General features: G+C 47.0%; 1 protein-coding gene across 1 annotated transcript; it reads left to right on the forward strand.

Moving 5' to 3' along the window:
• The first annotated feature begins 523 nt into the window (after positions 1-523).
• Positions 524-10812, forward strand: LOC107107709 (putative methyltransferase DDB_G0268948). Its single transcript, XM_015408021.1, has 6 exons — positions 524-896; positions 2938-3098; positions 4238-4451; positions 5242-5342; positions 7429-7566; positions 10382-10812. Exons 1-6 carry the CDS (start codon positions 786-788, stop codon positions 10470-10472), a joined length of 816 nt encoding a protein of 271 aa, XP_015263507.1. The 5' UTR covers positions 524-785; the 3' UTR covers positions 10473-10812.
• The last annotated feature ends 5191 nt before the right edge of the window (positions 10813-16003 follow it).

Consider the following 16003-nt stretch of genomic DNA (forward strand, 5'->3'; position numbering starts at 1 on the left):
GAAGTATGATGAGTAATGTATTGTAATTCTTTGAACATGTTATAACGTTGTACATACTCAGGAACTATTTACAGGATGTGAATGTAATTGGCAGATTAATTGTTCACTGTTTGAAATGTTAGAACTGTTAAAAATTGTAAATAAATAAATAAATAAATAAATAAATAAATACTGAGATCCAGCCATGGGAAAGACCGCCACCTGGTGGTGAATGGACACCACTTCATTCTTTGGGCTGTCCTTTTTTTTTTTTCTCCTTTCCACTTCTGTCACAATAATAATCAGTGATGAATTAACGGCGGACGTGGCCTCTTCACGACCCAGTTTCCCAGCTTCTGGACTCGGGTCCGAGCAGGGCTTAATCTGAGCCCAGCCTAAGGAAGGGTTTAACGTCGGCACACGGATCTTGCGCTCCAAACCACGCTGGTCTGTTTTGCTTCCAGCAGCCTCGAGGCGAGGCGGAGCGGAGCAGCGCTGGGGTCATAGGAAGTTCTGCCTCTCTCCGTTGTATAACCGCAGCAGAGGCACCACCCCCTATATTGGCAGAGACTTCCCGGCCTTCCGGAGCCCTCCGATCTGCCCCTCCTCCGCCGGGCATCAACGCTGCCAACAGCGCTGCCATCTAGGGAGGGGGAGGGAATCAGGAAGTCTGGAGTTTGCCCAGTCCAAAGGTCCCAATCAAATAATCAGAAAGCAACACCCCCCCCCAGTCCCGCCCCGATGAGGCTCTTGCTAAAAAGCAGAGCTGCTGGTTGTTGCTCAAGTCGGAGCTGGTCGACTTGAAAATGGCCACGCATTTGTTTGAAGGGAAGGAGCATGCTTCTGTCTACCAGAGATACCGGTTCTCGCTCCCCGAGAAGCTCCAGGAGGTCATTTCCTCCTACCTGGAGAACAAGGTAAAGCCTCCGGCCCGGGCGGTCCTGAAGTCTGAAAAGTAGGGGGGAGGGGAAGCAGGCGGCGGCGATCCCAGCGGGGTGGGGTAGCAGGACAGGGGAAAGGTCGAATGAGAGAACGCCCCGGGGCAGAATTCCTCCTTAGGATGGTTTTGTTTGAGTTTTTAATTTTTTTTCTCTCTTTACATTTCATAGTGTAGTTCTATAGTTGTTGGTTGGGGGGGAAAATTAATTGCTGGGGAAAGCTGCTTTTTAAAATTGTGTGTGTGTGTGAATAGCTTAAGTGGCCATTGCCAGTCTTGAGAAACCCAGCGAAGGCCTGACTCTGTCAGCTTCTGGAGCTAGATCCAGGCGAATGTAATGAATATTAGAAGGTATTTCTCTGATCTGGTGCCCAGCCATTCACCCCACCTCAAAGACAAGGATGCTGTTAATTACCTACATGCTTGAGAGGGGACAAAGGGAGTTTAAGCACATGACATTCTTCGCACTCCACGATTAAGAAGGTTACCGTTACACATCCGTCTCCTGTTTTGATGTATTTATTTGCCCTACTGTGTTTTCCCGTAATTAAATCCAAACAAATGGCGACCGTACAAACTTACTATTCCTATTTAAGTTTTTGCATCTGTTAAAACAACGTCATTATTTTGTATGCTAGTTTGCTGTTCACCTATATAGAGGCATCTATCTGTCTGTCAGCTGTTAACTTCCATTTCAGTGTATCTGAGGAAGTGCGCATTCACACAAAAGCTCGTACCTTGAGTCAAACTTGGTTGGACTTAAAGGTGCCCTGGACTCAAGGCTTGTGGGGCTGGCATCGATTGGGATGAAGGCTGAGGCAGGATGGATCTGACCCTCAGCAGTGCTCGATACAACAGGACTGGGAGAAGTTAGATGGGTGCGGGAGAAAGTAGGCATTGGACTCCAGCCTTCCCACTCAGCCAGGGTTCCCCAACCTTTGGGAGCCTGTAGACATCTTTGGAATTCTGACACAGGGTGGTGGCTGCAGCCACAAAATGGCTGCCGTAGGGGGTACAACAGCCAAGCACAAAATGGTTATCACAGGAGGTGGAGCCGATCACAAAATGTCAGCGGGCGGGGTTGTGCATAAATCCAGGGGTCATTTCCTGCAGGAGCGCACAGAAGCGGAGCTCCGGCAGTAAGGAGCCCAGGGGGCGGGCACATGCAACAAGCCCCACCCCCTGCTCCCAGCAGCCCTCAGTCAGAGCAAGAAGCAGCCAGGTAAGTTGCAGAGCTCCCCCCCCCGGCCCCCCGGTCGAAAACAGTCCAGTGGCACCTTTAAGATCAAGTTTTATTCAGGTACAAGCTCTCCCTCCTCTATGAGGACAGATCTGCACGTCGTCCCCCCCAATAGCTAGCAATCCAAAACAGTCCAGTGGAGCATGAGTGGTGGGTGTTGCCTTCTGACACACTTCCGGTGATGTCAGGGGGTGTGGCATATGCAAATAAGTTACACCAATGAGCTATGCTAATGAGCTCCTGCACCTCTTTTTCTACGAAATGACCCCTGAATAAATCTGGTAGTAACTCCTCAACATTTCAGGCAGAAACTCTGTTTAACAGGAGGCTGTTTCATTTTAATTAATTCTGACCCATCGGAAGCCCTGCTGGCCAAAAGTCCTGCCTACTTTCTAAAGACACTGGGTGCCTGGAAGGTGTTGGTGGACACCACAGCACCCCCAGGCACCCCTGCACTAAGCAGTTAATGTCGCAACAACTCAACCAATGGCTGGTAGGGTTGCCAGGCGTACTCACCCGGCCGGCTGAAAGTGCCTGCCTCAACATGCTGCCATCATCTGGAAGTGACATGGGGACGTTGGGAGCGGGGTGTGTGTGTGACACTCTGGTATTTGGGCAAACTCTATGGTAAATTCAGCCCCCCCGGTGGGGGTCTGGGAACCCTGATGGCTGGGGACTCCATAGGTAGTTTGTGGCCTGTTGTTAACGAGAAATGAATGTCTGCATGTGGAACACAGAGGATTTTGTATGTGACTGGCAGGGTGTCCCACTCTTCCCACAGAAAGTGAGCTCCTTTCAGCTGGCGGTGGACGTGGGCTGTGGCTCAGGCCAAAGTACGCCGTGGCTGGCAAAGCGGTTTGAGAAGGTGGTTGGAACGGACATCAGTGAAGCTCAGATTGAGGAGGCCAAGCAAGCGGCCCATCCTCCAAATGTCTCTTACCTGTAAGTAAGAATGGTCTCCCCCCCCCCCCCCATATATGCAGCAGCTCCAGTGATTCCATATTGGCTTCATGTCACACACACACGTGCGCGCCCAGTCACAAGAATGGAATCTGAAAATGTTCCCAATGTTCCCAGTGTCTCTGATGAGATCGGGCTTGCCTGGGCTATCTAGGTCAGGGCAGGGCTCTTCATTGTCTTGAGAGTGTGCGCCTCAGCTATGATAGCCTCCATGAACTATCCCCCATGCTCCTGCATTGGGCCCCAGGGGGTTGGACTAGATGACCTGCAAGGTCCCTTCCAACTCTAACATTCTATGATTCTATGGACTCTGAACTCTATGAACACAGGCCCCAAAGAGCACTTCGGTCGGGGTCTCAACACCATCTTGTGACCCCGGGCCCTAAAGAGGCCAGGCTTGCTGCCACAAGGGCCAGGTCCTTTTCGGTGGCGGCTCCTATCTGGTGGAATGAGCTCCCGGAGGAGATCAGGGCCCTGCGGGACCTGTTACAGTTCCGCAGGGCCTGTAAGGCGGAGCTCTTCCACCAGGCTTTCGAATAGGAGCCACCGCCGCCGCCACCACCACCAACAGGGGCCTGTATAGCAGCACCGCTGGATGAGGCTGATTGGCCATTGAACATCGGGGCCACAGCATCCTCCCTTTTTGACTCAAGGGTATGTGCAATAGGGAGTGAGTGTGTCAGTCACGTGGGATCCTTGGGCGCTGCCCACTGTATTTAATTGTTTTAAAATGTTTTAATTGCACTTTTATTGCACTGTGTGCCTTGATTGTGGAATTATGGTGTTGTATGGCATCCGTATACTGTAAGCCGCCCTGAGCCCGCGTGCGGGGAGGGCGGGGTATAAATGAAATTAAATAAATAAATAAATAAATAAATAACTATGATTCTATGAACTCTGGATGAACTACGAATATGGCCCAGAATCCTCTGCAATTTGCAGAGGTTCTGCTGCAGATGCGCCCAAGTTCCTCAGCACCCAGATCAATACAGAAAGTGTTCCCCAAAGACAGAAAGCTTGAAAATGGCTGCTGTAGATTGTCAGCAGGGAGATGGAGTGCACCTAGGCACTGTCTCAATAATAATTAACAATAAAAGTTGTTTTCCTGCTTCCTCACCCAGCGTGTGTCCTGCAGAAAACCTCCCCTTCAATGATAACTCTGTGGACTTCATCCTGTCTTTCGCTGCAGTCCACTGGTTTGATATCCCACGCTTCATGAAGGAAGTGGAAAGAGTCCTCAAGCCTTCTGGCTGTGTGGTGTTGTCCACCAATTGCTTGGACATGCAACTCCACTACAAGGATTGTACAGAGAAGTTGACTGAGATCTTTGAAGAGGTGAGCCAACAAGTCAGCTTTGCAAAAGAGAATCCAGAATGTTGCCCTGTGCGGGGGCTAGAGAAAGACATACCAGAGAGAGGAGACCCAAGCCCGATTCCATAGCATAGCATTTGCATAGCTTTGCATGCAGACGTCTCTGGTCCAGTTCCCAGCAACTCCAGTTAAAAGGATCAAATAGTAGGTGAAGGGAAAGACCTTTTCCCATGTGCAAGTGTTGTGCATCACTCTTCAGCGGATTCCTGCGCCTTAGCATTCATGCACGTTGACTTCTCAGCATGCATACTATTACAGTCAAGAGCCATCTGACACCCCTTGAAGGTTTCGCTTCAGAAGGGGAGGAGCTGGATTGCAAAGAATGGAAATCATAGTTGAACACAAGCAAGAGTTTGGAACGATTCAGCCATGTTGGTCTGAAGCAATAGAACAAAGTTTGAGTCAAGTGGTACCTTTTAAGACCGACAAAGTTTAATTCTGAGTCTAAGACCAACAAACTTTAATTCTAGCCATGCACATAAAAGGTTATGCCCAGAATTAAACTTTGTTGGTCTTAAAGGTGCCACAGGACTCAAACTTTGTTGTAAGATTTTGGAAAGGCATCCCCCAAATTTGCCCCACAGAAAAGCTGAGAACAGAGATTATGATCCAAGAGGGATGGCTTTCAGAATACAGTGTATGCAGTGGGGACCAAAAATGTGTATGATGTCTCTTGTGTAGAGAGATTCTCCCAAATCAAGGGAGGGCATCCCGATGTTCGTCTCTGTTTCAATGACCTCCTTTTCCTTCTCAGTTTCGGAAAGCGATCTTCAAATATGCCAACGACAGAGTCTGTCGTGTAGAAGATGATTACAAAATGGTATTTGACGCCCTGCCGTTTCAGGACAAGCAGAGGTGAGTCAGTGCTACTGTTCGGGATGGCCACACACATGGCTGTGCTTGCTAAGAGCTGCGTCAGCTGCTTGGCATCCTGTGTGCCAGCCCCCCCCCCCAGCTCTTTGAGCCTGTGGGTACCTTTGGAATTCTGGAACAGGGTCACGGGCACAACCGCAAAATGGCTGCCGCAGGAGGGGGAGCCAGCCACACAGAGGAAGACTGTGAGTGCAGGAGAGAAGAGGGTAATTTTAGAAATGCAGTGGGAAGGAGGAGTGAGAGAATAAAACGAATACTGTGCTGGCAGCGGCCACTGAAACGACGTTATTTTAATCCGCACAGCTGATTGGATCTCCAGTGGCCAATCAAAAGTCCTGCTGGGCAAGAGCCCCACCTGGCCCCACCCACTTTCTAAAATCACTTGGTGGGTGTCCAGGCAACCGGGGCCATTATGTTGGGGACCCCTGTTCTGTGCAGAAAATGGCAGCCGACCTTTCTGTCAACATGCTGGTCCTTTTCCGGGATTTGATATTCGAGTCTGATCTCTTTCGTTACGCTATTGTCTGTACTTATCCTTTTGTTGTTGTTGCTGTCAAGTCACAGCTGTTTTACGGCAACCCCTCATGGGTTAGTATTTGGACGGGAGACCTCCAAGGAATACCAGGGCTGTTATGTGGATGCAGGCAATGGCAAACTACCTCTGAACATCCCTTGCCTTGAAAACTCTACAGGGTTGCCGTAAGTCGGCTATGACATAAGGGAAGCCCCTCCCCCAACAACTATGAAAGAATCCAAGAACCCCCTCCCCTCTTATGCTTCTGCCTGCTATGTTTTATCAATCTGTATAAGACCATTCCCTCCAATATTTCACAGGTGAGAAGAGGGAGACCTCATTGCAATTACGCTAATTCTCATATCAAGCCTTGGTCCGCCACCCCATACACCAGTGCATGTTGTTGCATATTAAGTGACACACCCCTAATTTAGCCAATCCTCCAAGAGCTTACAGTAGCTCCTGTAAGGAGAACTCTGTAAGCTCTTGGAGGATTGACTACATTAGGGGTGTGTGGCCTAATATGCAAAGGAGTTCCTGCTACAAAAAGAGCCCTGCGTATTCCCATGGCCGTGTTCATTTATTCTACAAGTGCTTCTCCTCCCCAGATTGGAGCGCCAAGAGGGCCCTTGTTCTTTGGGTTACAAAGATATACTAGAAAAACACAATGTCCCGATAAGAGATTATCAGCCGCTGCAGTGTGTGAAAGGGCAGGCTGTGCACTGTGCATGGTACCACCTCTCTCACACACGCCTTTACGCAGGTATGTGCTAGAGGCACAATGAATGCAGGCAAGCTTGGAGATTAAAGTGCTGGAGGATGAGGGAACCTTTCAGAACTCATACAAACACCATTTTAACAAAGGTGCCCCCTCTGCAAGTGGGTGACTGATTTACGAGGGGTCAGAAAATAAGGGTTGTTCCCGGCAAACAGAGATTGTTGGAGCATATGACATAACACAAGACTGTGATTCTAGGTTACCACTTGCATGTAAATCCCACCAAATTCAGCCAGAATAAAGAAGAGATTGGATTTATACTTCGCCCTTCACTTGGAGACTTACAATCTCCTTTCCCTTTCCCTCCCCACAACACCCTGTGAGGTAGGTGGGGCTGAGAGAGCTCTGAGAAAACTGTTCGTGAGAGAACTCGTAACTTACCCAAGGTCACCTAGCAGCTACATGTGAAGGAGTGGGGACCAATGTTCCCTCTAAGCTGTGGAGTCTTGTGAGCAAGAATTCTTCTTTGTGAGCTACGAGCGATTTGGTTGCTGCATAAATTAGTCTGCTCTGGAGCCATCCTGCCTGAGCTAAGACAAAAACGTGTAAGCCGGAGGCTAAAAAACGGTGAGCTAGCTCACACTAACTCAGCTTAGAGGGAACACTGGCTGGGGACTCAAAACCAGTTCTCCCAGATGAGAGTCCGTGCTCCTAACCACTACACCAAACACGCATAGGATGAGGCTACTAATTGCCATTCCCTCCGACTGTTGCAGAAGACTATTGGACTCCTTGCTTAGTTCTTCCCATCCTAAACTGTTCTTATTTCTTTCCAGGATCACGGATATTTTTGGCACAGTGCCTTTTACTGTGGCTGGAGTCCTGGGGTATTTCCAGTCCTTTTCTATGTACCAAACCCTTCTAAAAGCTGAGCCTGAGGCAGCCAAGTCTCTTCTCCAAAACACCAAAGAAAGGTAATGAAAAGCATAGAATAAACCTATGTAGGAAGGCCTTAAAAGAAAACGTGTTTGTGTTCCTTTGATCAGAGATGGTACCCTGTACGTATTTTCCACATCATAGAGAAGCTGGGAGAGGTGGAGGAAATCGTGTTAAGTGAATGAGTGAAACAGAGCCTCTTTTCCCCTCCCAATAGTCTTGTACTTTAAATCGCAATCCTTGCAGTCTAAAAAATAAAAATCATGGATCTTCCTGTAGCTTTACTCATCTTGAAAGTTAGGCCCAAACTCACTCTACTCATTTACCCTTGCCCTATAAGGACCGATCCCTGGAACCATTTCCTAAGGAGAAAAATGCAGTACCTAATGCAGTGTATCTGAACATGTGTAAAGTGCATTCCCCTCAACACAGAGCAACGGCGGCCAAGAACGTATCCTGATTGGGTATCATAACCTGTCAAGGAATCCAACGCCAGACCCCGTGGGTTTCCAGGGCACACAAGCAGACACAACTTTTAAAAATATTTATTTAAAGTTTATTTAGCATGCTAATCCGTGGGCAACACTAATATCTAAAATCAAGCAGTAAGAAAATAAGAAACCTAGCTTCACTCTCTAACACATTTCGGAGAGCTGCGTCAGATGGCAACAACCTTAATTCCAAAGGCCATAGTGTATGCGTTTTCTATGTTGCTTTCCATTGCAATGTAAGTATTTGAAGGGCTGTCACTTAGAGGAGGGCAGGGAGCGGTACCTGTTGGCAGCAGAGGACAGGACTCGCAATTGTGGGCTTAAATGAAGGACGGGAAGGTACTGGCTGGATACTGGGAGAAACGTTTTTTTTACAGGAAGAGTTGTGCAACAGTGGGATCGGCTGCCTAAGGAGGTGGTGTACTCCCCCTCATGGGCAGTCTTTAAGCAGCAGCTGGACAAACACTTGTCAGGGATGTTCTGGGCTGGTCCTGCATTAAGCAGGGGGGGTTGGACTAGATGGCCTGTATGGCCCCTTCCAAATCTGTGATTCTATGAGAATCATAGTTCAGGCTTTTAGTCCATCAGAATACCAGCTAGCATTTCCCCCCCCCCAGGTTCTTGGCTCAATTATAATTCTTTGGCCAAGCAGCCTCAGGTGATGATGATACCCAATCAGGTTAGTTCTTAGTGGAAACCTCTAGAAAATTACCTCACCACTCCTGATTCTCCCCCTCCCATGTGACCTCAGGTTCTCATGGAAAGTTAATTACCAGGCTCCTGGCTCCGGCCCTGAAGATGATGAGAACTATGTAGGCGAGAGACCCAATTAGTAACACCTGCAAGATGGAATAGCCCCCTTACTATTAACTCCTTGAGAGGGATCAAGATTGCTTTGCCTCACAGCTCTCCTGTCCCCAATTCTCAAAATCCTACCTCCTGCAAGTGCTGTTGTCAAATATTTTCTGAACATTTTAATATATGAAATCTGAACTTTGACATTCTCTGGTTGATACTAAATCTTGAAGATTTTACATACACTATCTGCTAGTAGTGTTTAGAATTTGATAACTGACATGCAGTGGTATGTAGACTTTGACAGCTAATCACACATGAGATTTCTAAAGGGTTCAGAATTCAATTGTCCAGCCTGCCAGTCAGTATCCATTTCTGAAGCTCTGCCCTCTGCGGCCCTGCTTTCAACGGTGAGGCAAACAGTGACCAGGGATGAGAAGTTTTGAGGGACAGTGCCTCACATTTGAAATGCCCTCCCGACCTGAGCTTCTCCAGACGCCTACCTGGCTTTCTCTTAGTCACCGGGCTAAAACATCCCTTTTTACCCAGACTCTTAACTGAGAGGTTTTATCTTTTAAGAAGAAGAAGAAGAAGAGATTGTATTTATACCCCGCCCTTCACTCGGAGTCTCAGAGTTACTTACAATCTCCTTTCCCTCCCCACAACAGACACCCTGTGAGGTAGGTGGGGCTGAGAGTAGCTCTTTTCAGAACTACGGCTTGCCCAAGGTCATCCAGCAGGTGCAAGTGGAGGAGTGGGGAATCAAACCCTGTTCTCCCAGATTAGAGTCCGTGCACTTAACCACTACACCAAACTGGCTCACGATATTGTATGGTCTGCCTTTGGCCAGGGCATATTTTATTGATTTTTTTTTTTTTTGCTGCTCTGTGTGTATTTTATGTTGTTGTTGTTGTGCCCTGGCCTGTTTTATTGGCCTAGGTCTGTGTTTTAATGGGTGTTTCTTAATGGCTTTGTTAGCCCTTTGTTAGAAGTTTTAGCCATTGTAGGCATCAAAGATTTCACTTAATGCCTCATTAACGTCTGGATCCTGTTACTACTCAAAACCAGTTAGCTACACCGGAGGAGGAAAAGTCCATCTTTTACTAGCCCTGATGCAAACGGGACTTGCTGCTGCTCCCACATTAAAAGCTAATAAAGCCACAGGGGACAATTCAGCTTCTCCTGTCCCTTTGGAAGTGCCTTGATTGCTGCAGTGGTTAAGGGAGAGGGCCAGCAAGGAGATGACAGAGATACAGGGCAGGAGAAGTTCCTTCCTCCTCAGTCCCTTCCCTCCACTGTGTAACTTTTAATAGGACATGCCAGCTTGCAATCCAGAGATTCTGCAGTCCAAGCAATTTGTTCCTCCCATGAAACCTCCATGTTCAGAGGCAGCCTATCTTTGATAATTGGATGGCCAGAGGCCAAGCAGTGCAAGATGTCCATTAGAGTAGCCTCTCTCACATAGCTGGATGGGTCTGGTCTGGTACTGCAATTATTATTGACTATACAGATGTGAGTTTGGGATGGAATCCAGATTTCTTCTCATTTAACCTTCCTTCCTTCTCAGGATCCTGGAGGTGATGGGCGTTTCCTCACTTGAGACTCCAGTGGAGATTAGGTTGCGGAATGTTGCAGTTCTGGGATGCAAGACGTCCTGAAAGGCAGGAAATCTGCAGAAGGGCTGGAAATACGGCACGAGGTTTCCCAACGCTGAAAAACACCCGATCGCTATTTGAAGGGAAGGAGAATAATCTCTTTATTCCAAGTGGAGCAGAAAACAAGTGTCGGAGGCCGTCGGAGGACGAGGGGCTGCCGGGTGGCTTGCTTATCTTCCAAAGCAATATTGTTTTCCAGTTTTTAAAGTTAAAAGTGCCAATGTGGTTGGAACAGGTTGTAACATTCCACTCACCCCTAGAACTCACTTGGGCCAGCTGCGTGCACTTAGTCTAGCCTACCTTACTATGTGGCTATTAGGATGAAGCAGGAGAGCCCCCCCCCCCCAAATATTTGTTTCTTGGAGCTCTGTATAATTAACACTCCCATTTTATCCTGCAGACTAGGGTTACAGTGCCCCCACCACCAAGGGACCTGTCACAGTCGCTTACCTGCTTTGATTTCTCCTATCTTCTTCTCTCGACCTACCAGTTAAATCTTCCGATTTTCTCATCCGATTTTGTGTTATGTTTTTTTCGGTCTGAAAAATCAATGCAACAAAAAGTAAAAAAATAATAATCTGTAAAACAGCTAAAAATGTCTTCTGGTGTGTGTTTAGTTTGTTTTCATAAATGGATATGTTGTCTCTTTTTGCAGACTGTGTTCAAAGCAGCTTTCAACATCAAATTGGCGGGGGGGGGGGCGATGGGGGGGGAACCTGTATTAAAAGCACAGTCACACATGCATTTCCTATATAGCATTAATATGCATATTCACTTATGGGCAGGAACGCACAGGAACGGAGTTCCGGCTGGCTCCCAAGTTGGCCACACCCAGCAGGAACTCATTAGCATAAAAGGGCACACCCAACAGCAGGAACTCATTAGGACTGGCTACATTAGGGGTGTGTGGCCTAACATGCAAAGGAGTTCCTGCTACAAAAAAAGCCCTGGGTTTTGACCACAAACATGGTAAACAGAATAAGAAGCAAAACGTGGGTGTGGCTGGATGACCACACTTCTGGTAACATGGGGGTGTGGCCTAATGTGCTAATGAGCGGTGCAGTCAGGGGTGTGGCCTAATAGGCTAATGGGGTTTCTGCTTCTGGGTGTGGCCTATTATGCTAATAAGTTCCTGCTGGACTTTTTCTACAATAAAAGCCCTGGTAATAGCCAAGTATACTCCCCCCTGCAGATCAAAAAACCCACAAGAGGGGGCCGAGGCAGTGGCTTGGGAGCCATCGGTAGTGCCTCTGAGCTCCGTTCTCCAGTGCAGTCCCACCTTGAAACGTTTGGCGGGACTGAAGATGGGAAGGCTGTGAGCCTCCCTGAATTGTGGGCCAAGGACGTAAAGGGCCTGTCTCTGCTGCCCTTCATCCCAGAACTCAGACAGCTGTCAGGAGGCGAGCAAGCTGGCTTCAGGGAAGAGGGACTCAAACCACCACCAACAGCTTAGCTACCTGGGGAAAGATTCACTTGGCCACCAGGTGTTGGTGATTTTACTCCCCTTTCTCCACAGCCAGCTTGCTCTTCTGCATGTGCTTTGGCAAACTCACTGGCTCACTGGAACTACTGTGCCTTATGTTGAGAAGAGAGCAAGGAAGCAGAGGGGGAAGCCCTCTGGCTAAGGTTCAACAGTGGTGGGGAGAGACAGCCCTACATGCTCAGAGTTAGTCTGGCGATTTAAAAGGTTGCTGTTCGTATATTAACTATTAAATAGCTGTGTCTCCTACTCGTGTGTGTATAGTTGGGTAACAAAACTGGGCATAGAGTAGTTATTTATTATTCTTTATTTGTTAATTTCTATCCCACCCTTTCCCAAAGAGCCAGTTTGGTGTAGTGGTTAAGTGCATGGACTCTAATCTGGGAGAACCGGGTTTGATTCCCCACTCCTCCACTTGCACCTGGCTGGATGACCTTGGGCAAGCCCTAGTTCTGATAAGAGCTGTTCTTGGAAAAGAGCAGTTTCTGTCAGAGCTCTCTCAGCCCCACCTACCTCACAGGGTGTCTGTTGTGGGGAGGGTAAGGGAAAGGAGTTTGTAAGCCGCTCTGAGACACCTTTGGGTAGTGAAGGGCGGGGCATAAATCCAATCTCTTCTTTTTCTTCTTCAAAGGCTCAGAGCGGATTTTTACAACAATAAAACAATATTTTGCATATGAAATGCATAATATATAAAGTAATCAAATCAGACACTGGCCATTCATAAATAACAAAGTATCAAAAAGTTAATGAATGCATTTTAAATGTTAGCCTTATACATTTTAAACTTTGGGGTGTATACACGGATCGCACCCTTAGATGGCAATGTGGGGTGCCTTTTTGAATTCTGTCAAGCCCTTTCGGACTTTGTTCTTTTTATCCCTGGGAACTGTCCTTTACCGACCCATGCCTTGAGTGATTTGTTCACTTCATTTATACCCTGCCTTTCTCCCCAGTGGGAACCCAAAGTGGCTTACACCATTCTGCTCTCCTTCATTTTATCTTCATCACAGCCCTGTGAGGTAGGTTAGGCTGAGAGTATGTGACTGATCCAAGGTCACCCAGCAAGCTTCCATGCAGAGTGGGGATTTGAACCTGGGTCTCCCAGATCGTAGTCTGCTACTTTAACCACTACATTACACTGGATCTTCCTACAGAGAGCAACAAAAGGGCCTAGGGATGGATTTCCTGGGGCTAGCTACTACCCCAAAGGGTTTTTCCCACTACATCATGATCCCAGTGGAAATTAAGAAAGTTTTGAGACGATAGAATCTGGGCGTGGGGTACAAACCTATCCAAACTAAGGGGAGGTAAGGTAAAACTATACAGGTATTGCAATCAATGGTTACTTCCTTTTTCTTGCTGATATTGTATGTTAACCAAGAGTTCACGTACTCCTCAGCCATCAGTGTACTCTGCAGGCTTAAAGTTATTTTAATCATCCACGGTTAATTGAAACAGTTACAGAAAAACTAGATTAATTGCTTTTTCATAGCAGTTAGGAATTAAGATTGGCCTTCTGATCTTGCTTTATCAGACGCAACTCGTATGCACCTGCTGATCAGCTCATTTGCACTTGACTAATTATCTCATATTTAGTTAAGAATTACTTATCTAGGTAGTAATCACATGATTATGGTAGAAGAGGTTTAGGAAAAGATGGGACTGATATTTTTCTGTAAATATGCACTACTACTGTGAGAAGCAAATCAGATTTCTCTGAATGGAAATCTCAGAAAATGAGATTAGATTTCTGGGTATGTTTGATTTGGGCTTGTTGATAAGCCCTAAAATCAATGAGACAAAAACCTGAAACCTGGTTTGCTTTTAAATATAACTAAAATATGATTAAGCAATGTTAGGAACTTTGATAATTTTAGCACTTAATTTTCACGTCTGTACTTCTTACTGGGCTTCATAATAAAGAAAACTATTTCGTTTTTCAATAATAGATACAGAGTCTCTGCTAGTTTTTGATCTGATTTGCCAGTTACACTTCAAAGTCCTAACTCACTCCTTACTTGTTTGTATTATCAGATTTAAACGGTTGATAAACAGCCTTTAATAGATAAATCCTGCAGAACGCTGCCACTAATTGATTTGAATAGGCAAAGTCCTTTTAAAATGGTTTGGTCCAGACTCTAATTGGATGTGGGAGTGATCGTATCCCCTTACACAGGGACAAGATGGTTTACATTTTAAAGAAACAAGGCTGTGACGTGTTGGAGCAGAGAAGTCTACCCCAGGAACACAGAGCAGAGATATGAATTAAGATCTGGTGGTTGGGTTTGACAGTTTATTTTTTCGTATTTGTATCCTGCCCATTCCGTGAGCGGGTGCAGGGTGGGTCACATCATCTTAAAGCTGCTTATAAGGCACCGGAGGATCTTCAGTTTCCTCTTTGAGGTTTACAAATGTGGTTTCCTGCAGAAGTTAAACAATTGTCTCGCGTAGAAAACATAGGGCCTGGACAACACACAAATCCTCATTACCTTATTGCAGGGTTACTGACAAATCAAGGCCAGAGTCAATAAATGTCCACTATCTTCCAGAACTGTGTATGAACTATATAGGCCAGATTTATACATACCATTGAAGGAGAAGAGGATTACAGCTTCCACTGCAGCACTTTTAACCGCTGTTACACAAAAAGGTAGCCACAGTGTTTGATAGGCTGTTATCTCAGGTTGCCAACTCCAGCTTGGGAAATTCCTGGAGATTTGGGAGGCAGTAGCTGGGAAGGGGTGAGTGAGCTCCCGTCTCTGGTCCCAGCTCCTGCCACCCTAGCAGTTTGAAAGCAAGAAACTGCAAGTAGATAAATAGGTACCACTTCGGTGGGAAGGTAACAGAGTTCCGCGTGCCTCGGCGTCTAGTCATGCCGACCACATGACCACAGAGAAGTATTTGGACAGCGCTGGCTCTTCGGCTTGGAAACTGAAATGAGCACCGCCCCTAGAGTCGGATTCATCTAGCTTTCGAGCAAGGGAAACCTTTACCTTTATTTTAGTTGGGAAGGGGAGGGAGTTCAGTGGTGTTGTGGTACCATAATAGTCTGCTGTCCAAAGCTGCCAGTTCCTCTTGGGAACTGATCTTTATGGCATGGCGATCAGTTGGAATTCTAGAAAACTCCAGGCCCCATCTGGAGATTGGCAAGCCTAGCAGTAGCAATGGAGTGCGTTACAGGTCCTCCTAATCTTCTCAGCATCAAATGCCAGCATGATCCCCCCCCCCCCAATGCAGGGCTAATAAGACTGGGCTACACTGCAGGGTTATTGTCTGCTTCCAGCAGTAGGCAGGGGGGACCGAATTAAATACACACCCATACCCATGAAAAAACATTGGAGCTTCAAAGAAGTCGAACTCCCGCCTTTGCTTTGACTGTTTCTTGAAAGGGGTGCCAAACGCTGCTGGTCAAATCAATACAAACCACATTAAGAGCATTTACACCTGCCTGCCATAAACTTTTACTAGGAGAGGGAGAGATATTTATTTATTATTTCGATTTATACCCCGCCCTCCCCGCGAGCGGGCTCAGGGTGGCTAAAATTAGTCGGTACCCAGTACCGTAAAACCATACACAAAGATTAAACATTTAGATATAAGCATTGACAGTAAACATTAAAACACTCCAATAATTAAAGTGCTAGTGATGGTATCATCTTTGACTAAATGCGATGGCATACTAACGGTTCGGTTGCAACCTGCCTAATCCCACTTCGACTTCAAATCCTGGACGTGCCCATTATGTTCCAGCCCATCGCGATCCAGAAACAAAAACAGTGTTACAAATAAATAACCCAAGACCCCCGGCATCCAAACAAAGGAGTTAGCCGTCAAACTCGGTTCGGTGCGTAAGTGGCAGCAGAACGTTCGTTTGCATGCGATCCTGGGGTCCTTCGCCCTTCGGGCCAATCAGGAGCGCTAAAAGGCCGCACCTGTGGACTCGAGCATCCTCTTGCGTGGTGGGTGGAGGGAATGTGAATGGGGAAAGACTACAATTCCCAAGAGCCCATTCGGCAGGGCTTGCAGAAGCCACAGGTATAAGACAGACGCTGAG

Source organism: Gekko japonicus, unplaced genomic scaffold (genome assembly GCF_001447785.1).
Source record: "Gekko japonicus isolate JY-2015 unplaced genomic scaffold, Gekko_japonicus_V1.1 scaffold1, whole genome shotgun sequence".
Taxonomy (NCBI): Eukaryota; Metazoa; Chordata; class Lepidosauria; order Squamata; family Gekkonidae; genus Gekko; species Gekko japonicus.